We start from the raw sequence: 25,302 nt of genomic DNA, 5'->3' as shown, positions 1-25,302 counted from the left end.
AGTTGGCTCTTTTGTTCCTTTTGAATAACACGAACTTCACATCTGCAATAATAGTCATCAGAATAATTTTTATATAATGATTATATGATAATTGGTAAACATGTATAATGAGTGATTAAGAGTTAAGAAATTTATAATATTTGAATGTTATCGAATGGAATGTCAGTTGTCTCATTCTATAAATAAATAACAAGACGGATTATGATCAATACTAGCCTTCATATGTTCGCCTGATGTCTATTTTAGCTGGGACACCCCTTAGTTGTCCTTTACTCATTATTTGAACTGAAACAGGAATCCAATCTGCAGGTACCACCTGTCCAGGTGATATATTTGTTAGGTGTAATGGTCCCCATAGTATTATTGTCGGTGGTGAGAAACGTCACCGTGTAGTTTGACACACACGCAACTCGACTCTTCTGGCAAGAACCACTTTAGGTACAGTGAGTAAAGGGATACTCGGTCCAGTTCGAGGTTGCTGACACTCATAAGATCTGTAAATAAACATTGATGTCAATGTACATGTGGTGCAGTCCAAATAATAATCTTACAATCAACATAATATTATGAATAGGACACATATGATTAACTGTAGATAAGAAAAATTAGACTGAGAGCAGTGTTTGTAAGCTTGATTATTATAAAGTTTGAAATTAAATTTAAACAAAAACATTATAAAAAAACACTTCCTTAGCATAACTTTTGCTAAATGAGGCAAAAGTGAGCACACCAAGTGTCACATAACAGGTTTTGCTGAGGTTACATGCAAAATTTCAAGTCTATAGTTCATTATTTATCACACAAACACATAAAGGACTACATATACTAGAAAGCAAAATCATCAATTATGATTAAGTCGATACTAAATCCATGTAAATGCATTAATACAATGTATTGTTTTTGGTAGTTATTTACTTATAAGAGGTTGTAAGATTTCGAATCATATTTTTAGATTATATGGTGTAAAATTTCCTTAAAACGAAGAATAAATGTTTGAGGCTCACCTGAAGCTTCTGTAATTACGTTGACAGCTTTGTAATCGACTGTAGAAGTGCCATTCTCATCCACAAGCTTGAGTTCAAAAGAGTAGCTTTGGCAAGGCTTTAAATCTACGACGGTGTAATTCCTATGACTGTAATCGAGTTCCTTCTTCGCAATAATAGAACCATTTGTGCTGAAAGTTGACAAAACGAATTCTCTAGCACATGCAGATGGCATTTTTCCCACACTTCCCATCGAAACTCTACTGTGTTTGTTGTGACTGTTACTACATGGAACGATCGTGACTTATAAGGATCTGAAATAATGAAAGTAGAATACAAGTTAACGTTCAAAATACTACAAAATTGCCCTAAAACTAACAATATTTGTTTCATTACTTACGGATATTTTAAAGAATATGTTTGAAAATACAGGTTTGATTTATTATCTCAATTATATAGATGCAATTTGACTTTATTATGAGAACAATTTTGTTAAGATGTTTATACTCTGAAAATGTGCGTAACAATAACATAAAAACTCAGATGAAACAATAACACTTATACTATATTATTTTAGCTCAAATGGATTGATAATCATATCCTGAATTACCTGCAGACATGGTCAGCTGAGAGAAGGTCGCCTTCCTGGTGGACGACCTGGTCTCGGAGAGCTTGACCACTACTGAGCCCGAGTACACTGTGCAGACACTCAGGTTGGAGACAGAGTACGTCATACCGTGTACCGTCACCTTATCCAGACAGTCCGTTGAAACAAACTTGCACAACATACTCACTCACACAGTTGCGATATAAGTCTCGTAGCGTCCAGTCCAGCTGCAGGCTGTTCCACCCAGCCTTCATTCGTAAATCCACCACAACATTGTCTGCAAAGTTTTCAACTCTTAAAACATACATACAACTACAACTTTCTGCATGAATTAAATGACTACTTTGTAGAAGAAATAGGGTATTAAGGAGGTAGTGCAAAAAGCTGTCGAGAATTCTTATTTTGAACATAGTTGGAACTTAAGTAAATCATCAACTAATATCAACAATAGGTCAACAATTTTACTACATTAGTTCTATCTAGTTTTTGACCTGTTTATACATGTTTATACATTTGGTTATACATGTTTATTTGATCTTGATAGGAACATGAGCAAAGATTTCAAACTAGAACAAACATTGATCACAATATTTTACAACAATTTGGTGCTCACTCTTTATGAAACAACCAATGAGATGTAGTATAATTTCGTAAGGTTTATGTACAAAGTATTATCACACCACTGATTACTCTTTATTCGCTGTTCTGATATTTGGAGGTACTACTTAGGTCCCATTAACAGGATTTCCACACAAACTATTCATAATATAGAACTCATCATAGCCGTAACAATAAACTTTTTGTTCTAGAGCTATTTTCTTAATGTGTAAATAACATGTCACACTATCATTAAACTATTGAAATATGGCTATAATTTATTTATGAATAAGCCATTACCAAATAATTCATGAATACGCATGTAGTATTTACCTGGAGCTGTAGTATTTGTCACTATGAATGAGTCTTTGGGCTGATGTAATGTAGAAGCAGTGCTGGTAGTACCATAGTAGTGAGGCCTGACATGGACATAGTAAACCTCACATTCTTTGAGGTTGGTGAACTCAAAAACGGTATGGTTGGTCAGCTCAGAAGAAACCCTATAACGTTTTGAATCTTGAATGTAAACTATATAACTATCCACACAACTCATTCCGGACTTTGGACCTTGCCAAGAGATAGTCAGGGATCTGTCACTTTTGTTTTGTACTTGTATTTGTTGAACTGGTTCATTCAAATGCTTTCCTAAAAACAAATACGGAGGTTATATATTTGTCTTTAATAGATACATTTATTTTGAATAAGAATATACGGTGTAATCGCTAATACGTTAATATTCATGCTATAACAGCTCATAATACATAGTATAACAATAATTTTATACCCTTACAGGGAGCACTGAGACAATGATTTGTGATCTCATATTATAATGAATAAAGAGTTCGTAAACTGTGAGATGTGAACGTGTTAACGTATCGGTCGATGTTACAATATAAATAATTAATGAGTGAATACCTCCTGGGAGTGTGCGTGCTGTTATACCAGCTGACTGTTGCGACGGCCAGCCTCCCCAAAACAGAACCGTCACGTGAATGCCGTAAGTTGTACAAGGCTCTAACCCGGAGATTTCCAAGTCCGTGTTATTAGTCGGAATGTTGTAATAGAATGGCCCTGATATTATCTCCACCTTATACTCTAAAACGCAGCTAAGCCAATGATCAAAAGGTATCCAAGAAACTTTTATTCGGTCTTCATAAACGTTGTCAGTGGTCAGATCCTTAACTGTCGCATTACCTGTAAAAATAAGCATGTATTACTTTATTTTTATTTTCATAAAAATAGGCTATTGTAATTACTATTTTTTAGTAATTATATAACAACAAATGTATAAAACAAATGTTTTAGTTCATGGTGTTTGTCATAATGTAATAATCTTTTATTAAATAATCATTATACTCCTAAAAGTAAAAGTAAAAATCTAAGATTAAAACGCATATTACACAAACACGCAATGCACACAATTTCACACTTGAGTCCCCGCTGGCAACTGAAGACCCTCGAGGTATATTAGGAATTTGACATCACACACACGCACACGCACGCACGCACACACACACACACACACACACACACACACACACACACACACACAACTGCGCAGTGCAACATCGATGGTACATGAGCACTTTCCTAAAATGCGAAGACTACCACCGGTGGCGCACTTGACAACGCTATTTCTCTTTATTCTGTATTTAAAGGGTTATGGTTAGAAAATTCAAAATTGTTGACTTATTACATTTATAAGTTTTTTGACAACTATCTGAGTAAAAACTTTTGTTAGTTTCGAGTGCAAATTTCCGTAATGACAAAAGACCACCATTTTAATAGGCGAATGGCTTGGAAGTTAGAAATAATTGTAGATATATTATCATTAACAAAAAAATAAATAAGCAATACAATTTAACTCATTAGAGTCATACAATATTATGTTTCCTTACTCCTGTGACCGATAAAACACCCAATCATAGGAGAGCTTTCTGTCTCTTTAAATCGTTGGCTGAAGCGATGCATTTATTATTTACATATTTCGATGTAATGCATATATAATAAAGAAAATAGGGATTCTGTGCTTATGAGATGCAAACTGACACTCGACTCTTATACAGCAAACATAGTCTCCAATATAATCTATTAGTATAGATTAGTATATTAGTATAGATCTCCATACATTCTTTCTAGATTATTTTCACGTACTACTAACCTAATATTGAAATGTTATGGTTTCAATTCACTGAAAAAATCCATAACACTTACTTATAACAGAAGTAAACGAGGATGTGTATTTAAATTGTAGATTTGGCATAGCTTGAACAGAGATGTAGTACAGGGTGCACTGGTAGAGCCCAGTGAAAGTGTAGGTCCTGCTCTCTGGTATACCAACTGTTGTCTTGTTTATCTGCTGCTTGAACTGTCTATCCTGGCTCAGCACAAGTTTGTATCCTTGAGTGCAGCGGGGCGCTGAGGTAGGCTCCTGCCACACCACTGTCAGCGAGTCAGGAGTCACCTTCGTCACTGTTATGTCACCAACTCCTGGAGCTTAGTTAACATAATATGGTTATTACATCAATAAAAATGATTACAATTGTAATGTAACATATACAATGAAGTACCTGGACAATTAACTTACTTCCCCTTTATTGTTTGAGCATTAGCGAAGCCTACCACTTGAGAGTGTGGAAAGATTTAATTTCTCTCTTCTCTCTCACTTGAAATTTTACATCAAGCTTCATTTTTATATAGGCAACATCGGATGTCGATTATGCTGCATGTCACTCTATAGGATTGGTCTGACCGTTAGTGATAGATCTTATCTTTAAAATACTTCTTCTGGTGCCAGGATGGCAAAATAACTTAAGAATTCTTTATTCTTAACGACACTTTATTTTAAATTTACAAAAAATTGAATCTTATAATCATGAATTTAATTTATTTACAAATGTTATTATTACTGGAGAGAAAATTAATTTAACTGTCAGTCAGCAGTTGCGCCCAGCCAAGCACCACGATAGCAACCATGAGGGGAATCGTCTCCAAAGTCCGACTTAGGAGCAAATTAGGGAAGTGCTAAAGATTTAGAGGCTTAGACAGAGAGATACCGATAGTTAGCAAGATATAGCGTTTTTGGGCTGTCCTGAGGTTTTATACTTCGGATAGCTCCAGCATGGATCAGAAGCACCCACCGATGGCTTCAGTTCCTCTACTTAGACTGCCAAGTTGAGTTCGTATTGTTGGCTACGAAGGCCCTAGTGGAGCTAACCCAAGTTCCAACTCAGACTTGAGGTTAACATGTGCTGGACCGAAAAGAGCTATTTGTTGTCCACATGAGAACCCAATAACCTAACTTTAAATTAATCTTCTGAATAATTTAATAACGAAACATTTAATCGCTAATTCTTCTTTTTATCTAGTATTATAACTATGATAGGATTCCGGCTGCGCTTCCACGTGCTCTTCTTTTTCTCTCTCGCCCTCGTTTGGTCTTTCTGGAAACTCCGGGGACCAATCTTCACCCCGGGGATCATTTTAGCATCGGCAAAAACCTTACTTTGTGGAGGTAGAACTCGGAGTTACAAAATCGGTCGTAAACTCTCAGCTAGTGCCGAACTACTACTAGTAGCTTCATTTAATACATCATGATGATCATCTTTATTAAACAAACCGCCCATACGGTCCCTAATGAAAAGTGGTTTGGGCAACCACACAGCTCTTCCACCACAGTATCCTCTGTGTGGCTTCCTGTGTCCGCTATACCTAGACACATTGGATTTTCTGCCCATTGCGCTATTTTTCCATAATTCTCTCTATTTTGATTTCTTAAATCTTAACATTTTAAGACACTTTAATTTGTTAACATTCATTTAGACTTTTATGACTTCCATTTGTATTTCATTAACAACATCCAACATTTTTCGTCGTCTGCCAGACAAAACAATTTTAAATTTTGATTCTGGTGCATTTTTAATGCATTATGGTATACAAAAACGTTATCGCCCGCTTCAAAGTGTATAAGCTACAACCTTTGTCATAATACTGCCTAGAGTTTTCTGTGACTTTTGGATAAGCTCGTGCGCTTTGTGAAAGAATGTTTTTAATTTTCTGCCAAATCAACACAAGGAGTTCCTTCTGGCAATGTACGACCCAGATCATCATCATTAGGTACATTGACCTCCCTTCCATGCAATAAATAGAATGGCGACGCTCCCGTAGCAGCGTATCTCTTAAGACCAATAGCACTAAAGGTAAATATGTTACTACCAATATGAACTATGTTCCTCCACATAATTTTACAGCATGCCGGAAATAACGGAATATAGACTTTCTAACAAACCGTTAGTTAATAGATTAAAAACAACAGTTTTCAGGTTAAGAATACCCGATAATTTACATTTAGTTTTGAACAAGTTACTTACAGAATTAGTACCTTTATCAGTTAATAACTTTAATGGTATTCCTCGGCGAGCCCTTACGAGAGTACGAAAGGCCTTAGCTACCGTATCCACTCTTTGATATTTCAACGCTACTGCTTCTAACCATCTCAAATGATGATTTACAAATATTAAAACATACTCATCACCAATTTTACATCAGGATCGAGTCCCGCAATATAAACTTCTACATGATGTATTTATGTACCAGTTAAAAAAATTTCTAAAGGTCGTATGTCCGTTTCCTGGTTTACTCATAGTGCATGAAGAGAAATTCTACGTAATTTTCAGTATCTTTAGCTAAAGAAGGCCAATAATACTTACTTTTAACCAATTCCTCAGTTTTAATAATTCATAAATGAGCAATAAAAATTGCATCGTGACTTTTAAGCAAAACTTCAAACACCATTCCTTTAGTATTACCTTTAGTAAATTGAGATCAATATATAAATGCAATCGCGATCAACTATAGAAAGTTTGAATTTGGATTAGTTTTTGCATCTTCCAAATAATAAGCAATTTTATGTTCTTCCTCATTAAATTTCTGAGATAATACATTCTCAATACCAGTTTTAGATGAATCACTCTTGTCAATAAATGGCTCATTGGTCTTAGGATATCGCAATACTGGCTCAGTTACAAAGGCTTGTTTCAAAACGTCAAAGGCTTCCTGTTGTTCTATCCCCCACTCAAAATCTACAACATTTCTAGTCAACTTAGTAAAATGCTCATCTTTATAACTAAAATTTGGAATACACCCACGATAACTATTAACCAACCCTAAGAAACAACGACATTCTTCAATTTTGCAAAAATATTATATATTCATATAACGTTATCTGTAACTTGATACATAATCACACACGCAAGGCGCCCTCAAACGACTGGTTGCTCATTCAGACAATGGTTCCAGACAAGATATCAGTATGACCATTGTCTGACGTACTGTCAGCCTGTAGTTCAGCCCAGAACTTTCAACACCTCTTGGTTACTAAAATATAATGTGCTCCACACAAATGTTTCAAAGAACTGCTCCCTCAAATGTAGTCGACCCCCAAAACTAGAGAATAGAACCCAAACAACTCATTCACTAAACACTCCTCAAACACTATCTTAATAATTCGTGGTCCATTCAACCACTTTTACCTCGTCAAAACAAATTTAAACCAATAAACTAAATGCTATAAAACCTCCAAAAGATGCTCTCACATCCACTAATCGTATTGTATAATCTTTATCCTTCAACAATTGTTTCAGAATAGTTCACAATGTTGTACATTCAAATGACTACACCTTAGCCGACTATTATTACCTATAAATTTAGGTTGATAAGGAAGGAATTCTTAGAATTTAGTTTCAAATAAATGGTTCTCTAACTTACAAAGAAGAGAACAACCAGCCACATTGTAAAAATCTGTTTTGAAATCTATAAAATTATTGTCTGCAACCTATAAATCAAAACTTAAGATATAGTACTACCAAAACTTCAAAAATAAATTACTCTCTCTAGTGTTAAGATAAAAAAAGCCGTTAAAAACCATTATTGTGGATGAAAATTTATTTCCTCTGAGACGCTGATCCGGCAGTGAGTGTCTAGGGCTTGTGAGACGGTCCTTAACTCGGTTATATTCTCTGACACGGCTCCGACAGTGTCTGGTGCGCATGGGTGACGTGAAGCAGTCGGTAATTCGGGTTTACATTTAAGATATTATCTGCGATCTAACCTTCCATACAATGATGGTGATGCTTCTCCTATATGAATACAAGAATGAGGATCCCGTTGCATTTTTAAAATCTCTTAAAGATTTAATCGAGGCTTAAGGCATTCGTAATGACCATTGACCAAATGACCCTTCCTAAGGTTATTCAGGGGAGGCATTGTTATGGTATAGGAACAGTAAAAGAAAAATGTCGTAATATTTAAGGTTCGTTCGAAGAATGGAAACTCAGTGTCAGACACCAGGAACCATCGAGTTTTAGATCAAGCAAGCCGGCACCAAACGCAATGGGAAACAAGTCGTTTAGGAGTTTTGTAGTCAGATAACCTTGACATAATATATACGAATACGAGCCGTGAATATAAGTTGACAATGGCTGGAATGGACATGTCTACCCTGGATGAGACGATAGTGCAGGCGGAGCATATGAGAGCTATTTCCGAGAGCGGAGCAACTATCAATTACCCCTTCTCTCATGTTGGTGCCCGAAAGTTCATATCAACGGCTTGGAATGTTACTGAAACATTCAAAACGTCGGGTGCGACATTTAATATACATACGTTGGAGATTACGAAAGGGAAATACAAAACTGTGTACATAAGTTCATGTTTTTTACCATAAGCGAAAGTTTTTTGTTTTCGTTTGCCAGAAACAATATTCTGGGTTTCATTTGCTTTGGAAGAAGAAACTTTCGCATGTTTTCGATCGTAGGACTTTTTGAATTCAAAGCATAGGTTTGATCATTTGTATGCAAATCAATTTATATTTCAAATGTTTAAAAAGCGCAAATGTTATCAGGTGGTGAGTTTATTCAGACATTGATTGAAATGACAAAGTGTTTTCTTTCTTGCATTTAATATTAAGAGGAGTGTATAACGATACAACATATTACCATAAATAAAATAATAATTGGCACCTTCTGCTTTGACGACGCAAGTACTGTTTAAGTATATTTGGCTTCGCGAATCGAAATCGAACGATGCTGCATCTAACTTTTATGCCGGGTCTTCATGTTCCGGCATATGCTGGCCCTCGCTTCAGTGTTACATAGTTGCTAGGGTGAGTAGAGGCTATTTGTTTAAATGTCAGTAGTTCATATCAGTAGAACGGGCGCCACTTTGGCCGTAACATGGGCTCTTATGGAGTTATTCTGGACCAATGAGAAAGCAGCAATGGCGGCTAGGCCACGCCCCCTGCCCCCCTCCCCTCCCCCCTCCCACACCCCCCGCCCCCTCCTAGACCCCCTGCGACGACCCCCCAGCCAATGGGAGAGCAGCAAGCCCCCCACCTTACGAGAGCGATGGCGGACGAGCGATGGCGGACGGTGTCATGGCGGATGAACAAAAATTTGTGTCTCCGGCGGCCGGTATCCGAACCCGGACCCCTACGAATGCGAGACTGTCGCGCTGACCACTGGACCACGGAGACGAGTTGTGCGTGGCGGCGCGATATGGCTGTACGTGCGGCGCGGGGCGCCCGGCGATCAACGAGTCCAATAATAACTACACAGATGTGCATTCCAACGGCTCTTCTCCCTCTCTCGGTGACGGATGCAGGTGCACATTCCAACGACTCCAATAATAACTACACAGATGTGCATTCCACAGTAACCAACATGAAACATTAAATCATATTGCGTCAGCCTGGGAGCTACGTGAGCCACGTGCAGATCATTAGTCTTCAGTCCATACCGGTGAGTCAGCTATTTATAGGTGCTCAGGTTACCGAACATTACCGGAGCGCTATATAAATAGAGCGGCCGACCGATGGCCAGTCATTAACCGTGCTGCTCTTCACTGTGGTAAGCCTGCTTCTTACTTGTTCACTTAACACTATTCTGTCATTGTCATTGTGTATAGCTACATTGTACCATCTCAACGATAGCCGTTCATTTAAACAAATTTAAAATAACATTGTCATATTTGTTTAACATAAACCTCAACTACATTTCTCAATAAGCCATATATCATGTCGGTAAATATGCTAGAGCCTGTATATTTAGTAAACACCAGTGAAACGTATGTCAAAAAGTTTAGACTTTACGGTATGAGGACAACGTTTAAATTCAACAGTCCTCCTGAAGGAATATCTGAACTGGATTGGATTAAGCGGGGGTTCGGAGAAGTTGTAGAGCAAATGAAAGCTAAAGCTTCAGATACAGATTACCTAGGTTTCACTTTGAACAGTTTAAATTTCAAGAATAAAGATCCGGGATACGTAGCCTTTAGACCAGCTGATGAAGTTAACCTTGACGTGTTATGGAAAATCTTTGGAGGTATTGTACAGAGTAACGCTGAATCTGTCACTTCTAGTGATACGTTTCAAGTGTCTTGTACGGTTGTCAATCTGCCCGTAGGTAGAGGTAGAAATAGGCCCGGTAAATACAATAGCTTCAGCGAAGAGTGCAAAGGACGAAAAGGTATCGTAGTCATTAAGAATAGCGATAATCTGTGTCTGCCCCGAGCTATAGTGGTAGCAAAAGCCTATGCCAAAAAAGATCCTCAACTTAAAGCAATAAGGCAGGACATGGCTAAGAGACAAACATTTAGAGCACAGAAACTAATGGCAAAGGCAAGAGTTAATATTTCAGAAGAGGGGGCTGGTATAGCTGAACTTGAAAAGTTTCAAGACCACTTGAAGAAATATAACATAACAGTATTCAGCTATAATGCAAAAGGGCGGGACGTATACTTCAGTGGTAACAATACGGAAGCCTCATACAAAATAAACTTGTTGTTTCACAAAGGTCACTTCAACGTGATAACTAATTTGACAGCAGCTTTCGCTTGCCATTTCTATTGTGAAGCTTGTCATGTGCCGTATGACCACAGAGGTGATCACCGATGTTCTAATGTCTGCTCTGCTTGTAGCACAATCTCACCTCCCTGCAAGCTCGAGCATTCAGGAATAACTTGCCCTGAGTGTAATCGTCACTTTAAAAACCAGCGCTGCTTTGCTGCTCACCAAGGTGATCTCTGCAAAAACGTACAGAAGTGTCTCGACTGTGAGAAAAACATATACAAGAAACATAGAAAAACACAACATGAATGCGGTGAAGTATATTGTAGCACTTGCGCAGAATTTAAACCCGCTAATCATCAATGTTACATGCGCCAAAACAAAGTACCCACTAAGAATGATAACTTTCTGTACATATTCTTTGACCTGGAGACTCGTCAGGACGAATGTTTAGAGAACGAGCCTGACATCAAGGTTCACAAAGCTAACTTGTGCGTCTCAGAACAGTTCTGTAGCCAATGTATAAATAATAACGAGTTTTGTGAAAACTGCCTCCAACGCAGAAAAATCTTTCAGGAAGACCCAATATCCAGTTTTATGAACTATGTAATGGAAATTCGCAAACCATACAAAGACGTGTGCGTCATAGCTCATAACGGACAAGGATTCGACTTCCAATTCATCTTGAGATATATTCTGGAAGAGACCAAATTCACACCGGAAGTCATTACTCGTGGGACAAAAGTAATTTTGCTGGAGTTTGACAACGTACGTTTCATTGACTCTCTCAACTACTTTCCCATGTCACTGTCCGCTCTTCCTAAAGCCTTTGATCTTGGTCCCGAAATGAAGAAAGGCTACTTCCCTCATCTGTTCAACACGATCGCAAACCAAAACTACGTGGGACCGATACCAGCAAAAGTATTCTATTGCCCAGAGTCAATGTTTGAAAAGAACTACAAAGACTTCGAGAAATGGCACAATGAACAGGTATGCAATAACTATGTGTTTGACTTTCAGAAGGAATTGATAGAATATTGCATCTCTGACGTTGACATACTGGCAAAGGCGTGTATTAAATTTAGATCCCTATTTTTAGCCGAATGCAATGTCGACCCGTTTCTGGAAGCTGTCACCATAGCTAGCGCATGTAACCTAGCGTTTAGACGTAATTTCTTAAAGCCTGAAACAATCGGAATATTGCCAAAGAAAGGATACAGATTAGTGGACAATCATTCTGGCATTTCTTTACAATGGTTGACGTGGGAAGAAGAGCGGCGAGGTGTTAGAATACAGCACGCAGGAAGAGAGCGAGAGGTCAACATTGAGGGAATGAAGGTGGATGGATTTGATGGAGACAGAATATATGAATTTCAAGGTTGTTACTATCACGGATGTCCAAAGTGTTTCCCGTACAAAAGAGGTGAACCGTTGAAAGAAGATCCTTCTGACACCCTCGAACTCAGATACGAGAGGACAAGAGCCAAAATCGAGAAGCTGTCACGTACACCTTATGAGGTGGTAGAGATGTGGCAGTGTGACTTTAATAAACTAAAATCAGAAAAGGAGCTAACATATTTGGAAAACCATCCCGTGTTGAACACCTTACCGCTCAATCCACGAGACGCATTTTTCGGAGGAAGAACCGGAAATGCCATGACGTATTACAAGTGTACGGAAGATGAGACAATACAGTATGTGGACGTATGCTCCCTATATCCCTACGTTTGTAAACACGGTAAATATCCGATATCCCATCCTACCATCTATATTGGTGACAAAGAGTGCAGAGAGAGGGGAATGCAGGTTGAGGGCTTGCTAAAGTGCAAAATGCTACCTCCAAAAGATCTTTATCATCCAGTGCTTCCAGCTAGAATGAATGACAAATTAATGTTTGTACTGTGCAATGTCTGTGGCGAAGAGCTCAACAACGATGACTGTCAACACAGTGACGAGGAAAGGGCGTTGATTGGCACATGGACGATGGATGAAGTACGGAAGGCAGTTGAAAAAGGCTATAGAGTTGTTGAAATGTACGAGCTGTGGGAGTACAACGTAGCCACTTTCGAAACGGGCGGATTGTTTACAGACTTTATCGACAAATTTCTAAAGATAAAACAAGAGGCGTCAGGCTATCCATCATGGTGTCAGACAGACGAAGAAAAGGAAAAATATGTGCAGGATTATTACGACCACGAGGGAGTAAAGCTTGATCCGTCAAAGATAGAGAAAAACGAAGGCCTCCGCTCTCTAGCAAAGTTAATGCTTAACTCGTTCTGGGGTAAGTTTGGGCAGAGAGAAAACCAGACAAAAACGCTCATCACCAGAGACCCTGAGGAACTGTTTAAGCTGTGTATGGATTCTAGCGTTGCCGTAAACAGAATACAGGAAATCAACGATGACGTTGTCCTGGTAAGCTGGCAACATTTAGAAGAAGTGGGCGAGTCATTAGCCACTGTAAACGTTGTCCTAGCTGCCTACACTACAAGTCAAGCCCGTTTAAAGCTTTATGATCATCTGGAGGCACTGGGTAAACAAGTATTGTACTACGATACAGACAGTGTTGTGTACGTATACAAAAATGGCTTGTACAGAGTAAATACCGGCGACTACCTAGGGCAGATGACAGACGAGCTGGCTAAAGACTACGGTCCCGGATCTCATATTGTAGAATTTGTTTCCGGTGGTCCAAAGACGTATGCTTATCGCGTTTTTTCCACAAACAAAAACGATTTTGTATCTGTCTGCAAAATCAAGGGTCTCACTCTTAACCTAAAAACTTCAAAAAATCTAAATTTTGAAAAACTTAAAGAAATGGTTCTTAGTGAAACCTGGGTAACACTCGATATTGAAGAAAACAGAATTAGGAGAACAAAGTCCAGGCAAATAGTTACTGTCAAAGAGACAAAGGTTTTCAAAATTACAGGTCCAAAACGCAGACGCGAAGGTGAGTATGGAACCCTGCCTTATGGTTATTGTAAAATGTCAAAAACCAGTTAGATGGTACCTTATGCTGACAATACAGAATTATGTTAACAAGTAATGAGTCTATTGTCACAGTCGAATTGAGTTTGGAGCGAAAATGAGAAAATAATGAATAAATTTACCTCTGTACTGTATTCCCTTTAGTCGTACTCCATCCACCATCACCACGACACCGGAAATATTCTGGTTCTTCATCTTCCTCACCCGAATATCCTGATTGCGAATTCCGCAAAAAACTACTAATCACTAGCACTGGAGACCACGGATGACGCAGAGGATGATCGTGATAGTGGTATTATTAAAAACGTATCAACGAGAAACGAGTATAGGTGATACGCACCAAGAATAATTGGTAGCACTCTGCACGGAGCCGAACTCAGTACTGAGAGCGGGATACGTGGCAGAACGGCGCCTCTACTAGCACATGTGGTCAACACATGTTGTGACGCACTTCCTGCGCTGTTGTATTCGCGGTTCCAGAGCCGGGGTGACGAGGAGGTTGGTCTAAACACCGTAGAAACAAACTTTTCCTTCGGTCGTTACGAGGTGTGACCATGTAAGGTGCGAGGACTCACGCATGTAGATGGGTGAAACCTTCACTGGACGGGCACCTCTAGCGTCCACCACCCTGTTAAAGCGCTCGGAAACCCGTGTTTACGTCAGCAGGTGTATAATGATATGAAGTATGCAATAAGGCTAATTTCAGCCACTAATCCGATTTATGCCTCTGCAGACTCTAGATTATATAAACTCTTTCCACAATCCTACCACCACTACTAAAGGGAATATAGTATCATACTCTCGGTCTTTATCGCTGCTCGAGAGAATACCCTTGTTCAACGGACAAGGAAGGGAGGTGGGAACTCGTTGTCCCATCACAGCATACAGCGTTGGTTGGGGCTGTATGGGTATTCCCGGTCGGCGTGTTGACAGTCGATCAGAGTGTTGACAACCATCGGTAATGCCAGGGGGATAACGGAGGCATGAACTAGCGTCTTTTGGAGCATGCCACGGTCTACAGCGGTGGAGGGGCTGTAGAATTTAGGGGGTTAAATATAAAAGATTACTTAGATATTCATCATTTGCGTAATGGACAAGCGTCAAGCAATAGCTAACGAGCTACACAGACCGGCTCGTCGCAATTTCAAGAGGCGTGGCGTCACCTTGAAAGGTAAAGACGATTTGTACCAAGCGGATCTTGTAGAGATGCTACCGTACGCTGGTGAAAACAAAGGTATGAAATACATACTTACGATGATAAATTGCTTAACAAAGTTTGCTTTTGCTGTACCGCTAAAGAGTAAAACCGGATTAGAGGTAGCGAGAGCGTTAGAACCAATTTTGAAGAAGCATAAGATGAAGAACTTTCAGACCGATCAGGGTAAAGAATGGTTCAACATTCATGTTAACAAACTGATGACGGCGTACGAAATAAATCACTATAACACTTACTCAGAGCTTAAAGCAAGTATAGTAGAACGGCTCAATCGGACGCTAAAAGAAAAAATGTGGAAACTGTTTACTGCTAGAGGTAATTACGAGTGGCTCTCCATGTTACCGAGAATAGTTAAGGAGTACAACGCGTCCGTTCACAGGAGCATCGGTATGAAACCGAAGGATGTGAGGGAAAAACACGTAAAGCTTATTCTGACGCGTATCGAAAAATCGAGAAGAAATAAAGGGAAAAAAACAGATCGAGTCAAAGTTCAACGTGAACGATAAAGTAAGAATTAGCAAGTACAAGCGTGTTTTTAAAAAAGGTTACATGCCGAACTGGACGAATGAAATATTCACAGTGTTCGCCGTGAAACCGAGCAATCCAAAGACATACATTCTGATGGACTCTAGCGGGACTGTGTTAAAAGGTGGTTTTTACAAAGAGGAACTAGCCAAAGCAAAAACTGGTGACGTTTATCTAATTGAAAAAGTATTAAAAAGAAAAAAAGATAAAGTACTTGTTAGATGGACAGGTTTCGATAAAACAAGTGATACGTGGATAGACAAGAAGCATATTATCTGAGGACTTAATGTTCCGTCCAAGAGAGAGAGAGAGAGAGAGCGACTGCTGGTGCAAGCTATATTTAAACATAGATATTTACGATGCGCAGTCAGTAACAGCTGGAATGCGTGTCGTGAAGCAGTCTCTGGAGCTACCCGTGTCTAATTTTGACCGGTATGTGGGTGGAGGGGGAGATTTGGAAAAAAGCAAGCACGGTCTTCTCCTACCAAACTCTATACGCTGTATTATTGCAGGGCCTTCTAATTGCGGTAAAACCAACGTGCTGTTCAACCTCTTGTTTGATCCAAACGGCCTTGTTTACGAGAACGTGTACGTTTTTTCTAAATCACTTTATCAACCCAAATACCAATTTCTTGCAAAGGTATTGCCTAAAGAGATTGGTTACTTTCCTTCAGATGACAATAACACCGTTATAAGTCCTAGCGAAGCCAAACCGCATTCCATTATGGTTTTCGACGACATAGCGTGTGAAAAGCATGACAACATCCGCGCTTATTTCACTATGGGCCGTCACAACAATATCGATGTTTTCTATCTTGGCCAAACGTACAGCAGGATCCCCAAACAACTGATACGAGACAATGCAAATTTTTTAATACTCTTTAAACAGGATGACATGAATCTTAAACACGTGTACGCTGATCACATCAATACAGACATGCCGTATGACTCTTTGAAAAAACTATGCACTCTAGCGTGGAATGACAAGCATGGATTTCTTGTCATAGACAAGGATCGCGACCTTTATAAGGGCAGATACCGCGTTGGGGTTGACACTTTCCTTGAGTCACTATGAGTACGCGGATCTATTACTACAACGACGTTAGAAGGTATGCAGATGCCGGTTACGGTGGTATCAAGAGACTTACAAAGGTAAGCTCTAATCTTTGCACGTGGTATTACGCAGATAAGAAAAGGTTTTGCGGTAACTATTGCAGTAGACGTGGTGCACACGGTCATGCGTATAATAGACTTTGTTGGCGTCATAGAAGACCAGGTTGCTACAGCAGGAGCTTACCGCCAATAGTGCTGTTGATGATTTCATCTAGCCAGCGTATATACAACAGAGATAGGTGGATAGCGTTTATAGCCGAGTGTCAGGAGAAGAATGTACCTATTGAATTGGTAATTTACCATGAGGACATGCTAAACGGTACGGTGCGTGAACCCATGAACCTACTGTCTCGGTTTAGACCGTTCCCCGACCTCTTTGGCAAGCCGATATTGAAACTCAGTAACAGTCACGGTAGTTTGAACTTTACTCAGATATACTTAAGGATGTTGAAGTATGCTTGTGATATACCTTATGCCACTAAGTGTATAGTGTTGACTGAGCGCAGTATACCAGTTAGATCCCCCGTTACACTCTATAGACGTGCACTGCGGTCGCGGTGTTACTTAAACATAAGTTACAATGTAAGTTACGGCCCAATGCCTAGTAGTGTAATGGGAAGGCGGGGTAAACCGTTTGCTGCAGTGAACAACATATGTCAAGGACTGTACACAGCAGATTTCTTGAAAATTGCATTACCCACAGTACCACTGCAGTGCGAAAAATTCGGCATCTCTTTGGTAACGAAAACCGGTGAGTATAAAATAACGCAACCAAACCTGTTTAGAAGCTGGCATGAATTTACCGGCGCAAACTCGGATGAGTTTCTTCTTCTAAACTCATATCTGTTGCACAACACTAACGTTGATCGACCTATTCAACGTTTGAAGGAATATATGGACAGAACAGTGTCAAACGATCAGTATACGGTCGCTGAGATCCCTCAGTGGCGGCACGGTATTAAAAGAACATTTATTTTTAGAGATATGACGCTACGAGAACGCATACCTAGATTCAATCCTGAGACAGACAGATATTACTACGGCCTACCATTGACCTCTGGTGTTTCACTTAAAGAAGTGATTCGTTACATTAGAAAACACAAGAAGCGGGCATTGTTTTTTAGACAAGTAGAACTGCCATGAAGAGGGTAAGGTTTGACGATAGAGTGGAGGTAAGGCTAGTTTCGCGGTATGACGAGTGCAGATTATTCGATACTTCATCATTTTTCGAACAGATGAGGAAATCCTATATAAATAAACAGATAGCAGGCTGTGGGTTCAGTGTCAATCATGACGCGAAACAAGAAGCAGCTTATGACGGAGATATCAAAATTAAAGAAAGCTATAAAACAAAAGTATAATCGGTTTAAGCGGGGTGAATTGGAGTCCGAGGAGATGTTTGAAAAGCAATACCAGCCGTTGATCAAGGAATTGCGTGACACCAAGGAGACACGCACTTTACACACCGATGTCAAGAAGGAAATCAAGAAAGAGGAAGATGATGCAGATGATGACGATGATGAAAACTCAGAGTTTCTACCAAATGTATTTTCTTCGCCTAATCTTTCCCATTTAAAACCATCGGTCTCCACTAGACTTGATTCTGGAGCAGAAGAAGTGTTTGAGACAGACGACCAAGGTGATGGTGGAAACAGCGAAATTACAAAAATGCTTTCAACACCTACGGGTCTACAGACGGCGTCCCAATATATCGCCGACAGCTTTGCTCATCCGTTGACCAGAAAGTACATGCAAGAGCTTATGAAGGATTTGGGTGGGCGTTCATCTAAAATTGACCATCTTTACGGTCCTCGTTACGAAAAAAATACTTTAATGGTTGGCAATAAAGAATTGCAGTTTGATGAGGACGGTAGTATTCGAATAGATGATGTGGCGTATAAGCCACAAGAGGGTCTGTACGAGTTGATTTTCAAGCGAATACCAGATGATGAAATCTACAATGACGAAGACAAAATCGCTTACAAAGATATACTGAAGAAAACTAGCGCTCATAAAAGAAACTATAACCCAAATGGAGTTATCAATCGCAACACGTCGCTCAAGTATAAGTATGTAATTTCAGACTTATTTCCAAAAGTAGTTAAGGGTTCTGGAGCTGACAGGAAAGCTCATAGTGTGACTAAATCACTATCAGATCCCGATACGGTTTACTGGAACGATCCAAATGAGTTGTGCGACCGTCTTAGGCTGTTGGTGGCATCCGCTGAAGCTGGAAACACGAACCACAAGAACGAGATTATAAATATCATTGAAGAATTGAAAGAATCAAAGACTATATCAGGTGATGGTAACGCGAGATTCAGATCATTGATGAGATGACCGTCAATAAGTTTGGTCAGAGGCCACAATCTCTGAAGAAGCAAGACATCCAGAGAGTTATGAATACTGTAAACAAAAAGCTAAAGAAAGATGTAAGAAGACTGTACTCTCAAATTGCAATCCTTCAGAATCAAGCGCTTATTCAGCAGGATCAAATAAACAGCTTACAAAATACAAATGAAGAAGCTATAAGACGTCTAGCAGTTCAACTATTTCACTGGATCAACAAGATACACACTACCGTACCTCCAGCTCGCTTCCACACCGCCTTAGATGCTGATGAAAACACATATATTGACTGGGATAAGATATTTATAAAGAGCAATGTACAGGAGGAGTCTTCATCACTTGTAAAATGAGTGTGGACAAGTTTGGACGACGCTTCAAGCGTACAAAGGCTAAACAAGGTCCGAAAGGCGAGGGATTCAATGTGACTGCCGAAGGTGACTATGACGTGCAGAGAAAACGTCTGAGAAATCTAGGGAACCCGGAAGATGAACTAGACGCTGTTAATCTACAGACGTTGATCAGTAAGTTAGGAGATCTGCAGACCGAAATGATTACTTTAACCGACAAGTTAAACAGCTTGAAAGATTCGCAAGAAAATTCTATGAAGCTTTTAGCGGTTCAATTGTTCCATTGGATCAATAGAGTACACAGTACCGTAGCTGTTGGTAGGTTTCAAGCACACTTTAACGTTGATGCACATACATATATCGACTGGGATAAGATATTTATAAAGAGTAAAGTTCGTGACTCGCCATCACTTGCACAATGAGTGTTGACAAGTTTGGACGGCGATCCAGGCAGTTTGGAAAAGGCGGGTTAAGGGGACCGAAAGGAGATGGATTCAAGCTGACGGCCGAAGGTGACTACGACATTAACGGGAAACGTCTAAGACATGTAAAAAGTCCAGAAGATGATCTCGACGCCGTAAATCTACAAACGCTGACCAGTAAATCGGTGATAATCGGGAAAGATGGAATTGACTGTCGGAAACAGAGATTGAGCAATATAAGTAAAGCTACAAGACCATACGATGCTCTACCACTCGCTCAACTGGCCGAACACATACCGTCAAAAGATTTAAAGGATAAATCTTACAAGTTCCAGCGCTTTAGATTACATCAAATTGGGGAGCCTAAACAAAACGATGACGCGTTAACACTCGGTTACTTCAAAAATAACACTATCAAAAAAAGGCAGGATGGTTGGGAGCTTGGAAACAAAAGGCTAAAGCTAGTGGCCGATCCTGTCGAGCTTCGTGACGCTGTGACGCTCAACTATTTCAACGCAAACACAGTTACAAAGAAGCAAGACGGTTGGGAGTTTGCAAACAAAAAGTTAGGGTTAGTTGCAGACCCTACCGAAATGCAGGATGCTGTGACAATGAACTATCTCGTTCGTGTCTTAAGTGAAGTGTTTTACAGTTTCTATATACGTCTCGCTCCTCCTGGTGATAGTGTTAGATCGGTCGCTAAAGACCAGTGGATTCGTTCAAACGTTGTTGATCCGTTTTTCTTAAACGCCAAAACGAAAATAATGAGATCGGAAGACTAATTATATAAACTGTGATTGCAAGCCATACACTGCAGTCTGGTTTTGGCCACGGCGCGGATAAAATGGCAAAGCGCAAAGGGTCGTCCGTCAGACGAAAGCGAACCATCGGAGGAGCAGGAGGTATTATCTCTAGTGTTATTAACAAGGCGATTGACCTTCTACCTTTTGAAGCACACATCCCCGGCTATTCTTTCTGCGGACCTGGCACATTTTTGAAAAAAAGAATCGCTAGGGGTGAGAAGGGGGTGAATTTATTGGATGAAGCCTGCCGTATTCACGATATAGCTTACGATAAATACAGTGACTCGGAGCATCGCAATCAAGCAGACAAAGAGTTGGCAAAGCGGGCTTGGGATAGAGTAAAAGCGTCAGACGCGACTATAGGTGAAAGAGCAGCTGCTTTAGCGGTAACTGGTGCGATGAAAGCTAAAACGGCTTTCGGTGGTGGTGGTGGGAAGAGACGAAGGAAAGTTGTTAAGAAGAAGACCGGAAAGACGAAAGGTAGGGGCCTTTACCTAAAACCTTATCCAAAGAGGGGAGCTGGTGTTAGAAAGAAGAAGAGGAGTTGTTGTAAAAAAAAATCTCGATCCCGATAAGACCGTTGACAAATTTCGAGTTGATACACTACGCTAAACAACTAAGCATTCCCAATTTTAGAGGGGTGTTTATGCGTGACACGTTACCTCAAACAGGGCCCAGAAAATACGAGTCAGCTATAGTTAATCTGGACTCAAGTTACGGTGACGGTACTCATTGGGTTTGCTACAGAAAACGCCGGCATAATGTGAGCTATTTTGACAGTTTCGGAAATCTTCGCCCTCCTTGGGAACTCATATACTATTTCGGACCCACCGCTGACATACAGTATAATTATCAAAGTCGTCAGGGGTTTGATTCAGTTGTATGTGGACATCTGTGCTTAGAGTTTCTCAGCGGAAAGAATGTTTTGCCTGAGCGGGAAAGGTTCAAGAATAACTTGTGACGTATTTCCTCCATACGACACCAGTGATGGCGATTACGTAATTGGATTGATAGATCTGAGCACGTTCAATTCTATTCCCAATATTGAAAAGAATGTAAACGATAAATTTTATTACGGAAACCATGATGAAGTGATAACGTTTGAGGAAGGTTCTTACGAAGTAGAAGATATTGCGAATTATATACAGGGGAGACTACCGGAGGGGATCACAGTCCGCTTGAATGCAAATAACAATACTCTTAAGACCGAGATTAAAAGCAACGTGCAGATTGATTTCAGCAAGAAAGGCACAATTGCATCGATATTGGGCTTCAGCAAAAAGGTGCTGCAAGCTAATAAAGTACACACTTCAGACCTGCCTGTGAATATTCTCAAGGTGAACAGCATAAGAGTTGAGTGCAACGTTGTTCGCGGCTCGTTTGATAACGGCGTAGAGAGTCACGTTATTCACGAGTTCTTTCCACAAGTAGAGCCGGGGTATAAAATAGTCGAGACACCTGGTACAGTGATTTATTTACCGCTCAACGTTCAGAAGGTGCACACCATAACTGTCGAGCTTAAAGATCAAGACAACAATCCTGTGAATCTCAGAGGTGAAACGTTATCTTTGAGGTTGCATATAAAGAAAGTGGGTGCTCATGGGTCTAGTATTTAAGGAGGGTGTGAACATAATTCAGGTCATTAGACCGTCGCGCCTGATAGTGGTAACTTCTGCTAACGCAAATTTCTTGCGCTCTCTTGGCTTTAAAGTTAACACCGGCGCAATTCGTGAAAATGCTCGATATAGAGAGTCCCGCTGAGTACAATGAAATCATTACCGGACTGGAATATCACACACATAATCCGTATGCTTCAACCACGTTTAATAATAACGATGAAATACGGATACCAATCAGTTATCAGGATTTAATAACAGCTCCTTTTGAAAGCACACTACACGTTGTGGGTACAGTAAGCGGTAAGAAAGCTGACGGTACAACAGATGCTAAAGTGTCTCTGGTTAACAACGCGATTGCTTTTCTCTTTGATGATATCCGATACGAGATTGGCGGTGTGGAAATTGATCGCACAAAGAATGTAGGTATAGCCAGTTCGTTAAAAAATATATTATCAGCTCGTGCGGAAGACGAAAATAATCTGGAAAATGCATGCTGGTTCGGCCCCGGTGGAAAGAAAGAAATGAACAAATTCTCATTTTCTGTGCCTTTAAGGTTGTTGTTGGGATTCGCAGAGGATTACAAGCGAATAATTGTGAATGTAAAACAAGAGTTGATACTGCTGCGGTCGGCGACAGATGCCAACGCTATTATTAGCGATGACGCAGCGACCCACACGTTGAAGATCACCAATCTGTACTGGCGGGTGCCTCACATCTCTGTATCCGACTTGTTTCGTGCTAAAATCCTACGTCTAGTTGAAAAAGATACTCCAATACATATACCGTTTAGATCGTGGGAGTTGCACGAATACCCTGTACTGCCGCAAACTGAACGTCAATCATGGACTATAAAAACTTCTTCTCAATTGGAGAAACCACGATACGTGATTGTAGCTTTCCAGACAGAAAGGAAAAACAACTTAAAGAAAGACATGTCATGTTTTGACAGTTGTAAGTTATCGAACATCCGCCTGTATTTAAATACACAATATTTCCCTTATGACAACATTCACGGAGACACCGCTATATTCTATGAAATGTTTGTAAGATTTCAAAACTCCTATTATGGCGATTTAGGCGGTCGTCGGTGGCCTGACGTCAGTCTGGACACGTTTAAAAATAAAACACCTCTGTATGTGATTGATTGTTCACGCCAAAATGATTCGGTCAAGTCTGGACCTGTCGATGTGCGGCTAGAATTTGAGGCTACGGAAGCGTTCAAGGCCAACACCACAGCCTACTGTCTACTGCTTCATGACTCGTATTTCGTTTACACAATGCTCAAGGGCACGGTAAAGAAGATGATGTAACGTGAATAAAACACGATGCAAATGACAGAATCTTTCAGTTTCAAATTGGACGCCACGATGGAAGGTTCACGGAAGATAAATATTGTCCTTGATTTGGTCGGTGAAATCCGTAGATTAATCCGCAATCACCAGTTAACAACAATGAAACGGACGAGTGATGGCTACATGCATTATTGCGAATGTGCGTATACCGCACCGGATTGTCAAGATGTACCAGACACTTGTGTATGTGTAATGATTGACAGGCGGAAAGATGAAATATTCAGACTGTTAAATGAAATTTACGATAACACTGTGCAAAACGACGACGACGATGTCATAGAAGATGATAGTGACTATACGATATCCTCTATGGAAGAAGGGGAGGAGGAGGAGGAGGAGGAGGTATGTAATTGTATAAGCCAGTGACTAATACGTCAGGTACTTAATGGTTTGCTCAAGGTGTACAGAGTCATTCGTGATCATGGAGCGAAAGAGTGAAGACATACTGGCTACAGTCGCTGATGCTGTGTTCAAGGAGGAGGAGGAGGACCAGCTGGTGAGTCAACCAATGGAAATAGACAAGGTTAAATCAGTCCGTAAAAGCTCAAAACGAAATCTCCCGAATCTAGTTACCGGTGTGTTTCTAAAGTCTCTTTACTTTTTGAATCCTGATTGTTCCAAATACTTGATTGTAGGATTGTTTGTTGATCACGACAATGGTGTCGGTATCTTGATGAAAGGTAAAAGGGGAACGTTTGCGTTTTGGAAACCTGAAATGTTCAACATTCTATTAGGGTGCGCGAACCAAATCACCGGACTCTTGGAATCGACAGGCGTGCATAGATTCAGTAGTTCTAAAAGCGAAAGTGGAGAGAATATGGTGGTACGTAGAGTATTTGGTCAGCAGTACGTTGTACTGTACGACGGAAAGAATACATTAACTCTGTCCGTAGACGAGTGGACTCAGTTCACCAACTGTCTGCCCTGCGTAACACGTCAAATCAACGAGTTGTTTTTAACGGAGGATCTATTGAGATCTTACGTCGGTGATGTGTTAGCATTGCCTAACAACGGAAGTCCGGACGAGGGTTACGTTGATCCGCCTGAGGCTTTACCACGTCACCTTTGCGACAGACTTTTTGATGACGTCCAGTGCTACAAACGTTGGCCACATTCCAGCGGCGATGAATGTGGCAGTAGTTGAATTTCAAGCTTTTCAAGGTAACAAAAAACCGTTTATAATCAAAGAGTTTGCCATTGTGGCTAATTCATTTCAATGTCAAATTGTTTTCAAACCTCCGTTTCCTAGGGAGAGATTAAACAAGAAAATGCGTACAACAGCTCTGTGGTTAGAGAAGAACTATCACAAGATCTTGTGGGAAGAAGGCGATTTCCCTTACAGTGGAAGTGTCATTCGCAACCTGTGCAAGCCGTTTACCATAATTTATACACGTGGTCATGAGAAAGCGAATTTTTTAAGACGGTTTCACTCTAACGTTTGTGAGCTGGACAACCTGGCATGTTATGACAGTAGTACATTATGCAGTTGTAAAGGAACGCATCGGTTTTCCTGCTCCCTACCGCAACACAGCGGCCGTGATG

General features: G+C 40.2%; 2 protein-coding genes across 2 annotated transcripts; both read right to left on the bottom strand.

Moving 5' to 3' along the window:
- Positions 1–386: 386 nt before the first annotated feature.
- On the bottom strand, positions 387–1,717 carry LOC124372588 (the record flags this gene model as incomplete). Its single annotated transcript, XM_046830993.1, has 3 exons — positions 1,602–1,717; positions 1,005–1,174; positions 387–494 (listed from the first exon to the last, which is right to left on the bottom strand). Coding segments are annotated over exons 1-3 (394 nt in total), but the record flags the coding sequence as incomplete, so codon positions are not given.
- Positions 1,718–1,733: 16 nt separating this feature from the next.
- Positions 1,734–7,268, bottom strand: LOC124372587 (receptor-type tyrosine-protein phosphatase eta-like; the record flags this gene model as incomplete). Its single annotated transcript, XM_046830992.1, has 5 exons — positions 1,734–1,867; positions 2,521–2,832; positions 3,103–3,381; positions 4,402–4,683; positions 7,140–7,268. Coding segments are annotated over 5 exons (1,136 nt in total), but the record flags the coding sequence as incomplete, so codon positions are not given.
- Positions 7,269–25,302: the final 18,034 nt, after the last annotated feature.

This window comes from Homalodisca vitripennis, unplaced genomic scaffold (genome assembly GCF_021130785.1).
Source record: "Homalodisca vitripennis isolate AUS2020 unplaced genomic scaffold, UT_GWSS_2.1 ScUCBcl_3547;HRSCAF=9135, whole genome shotgun sequence".
NCBI classification, from domain to species: Eukaryota; Metazoa; Arthropoda; class Insecta; order Hemiptera; family Cicadellidae; genus Homalodisca; species Homalodisca vitripennis.
The sequence above is the reverse complement of the archived record's forward strand: the minus strand, read 5'-3'. Positions and strand labels throughout refer to the sequence as shown.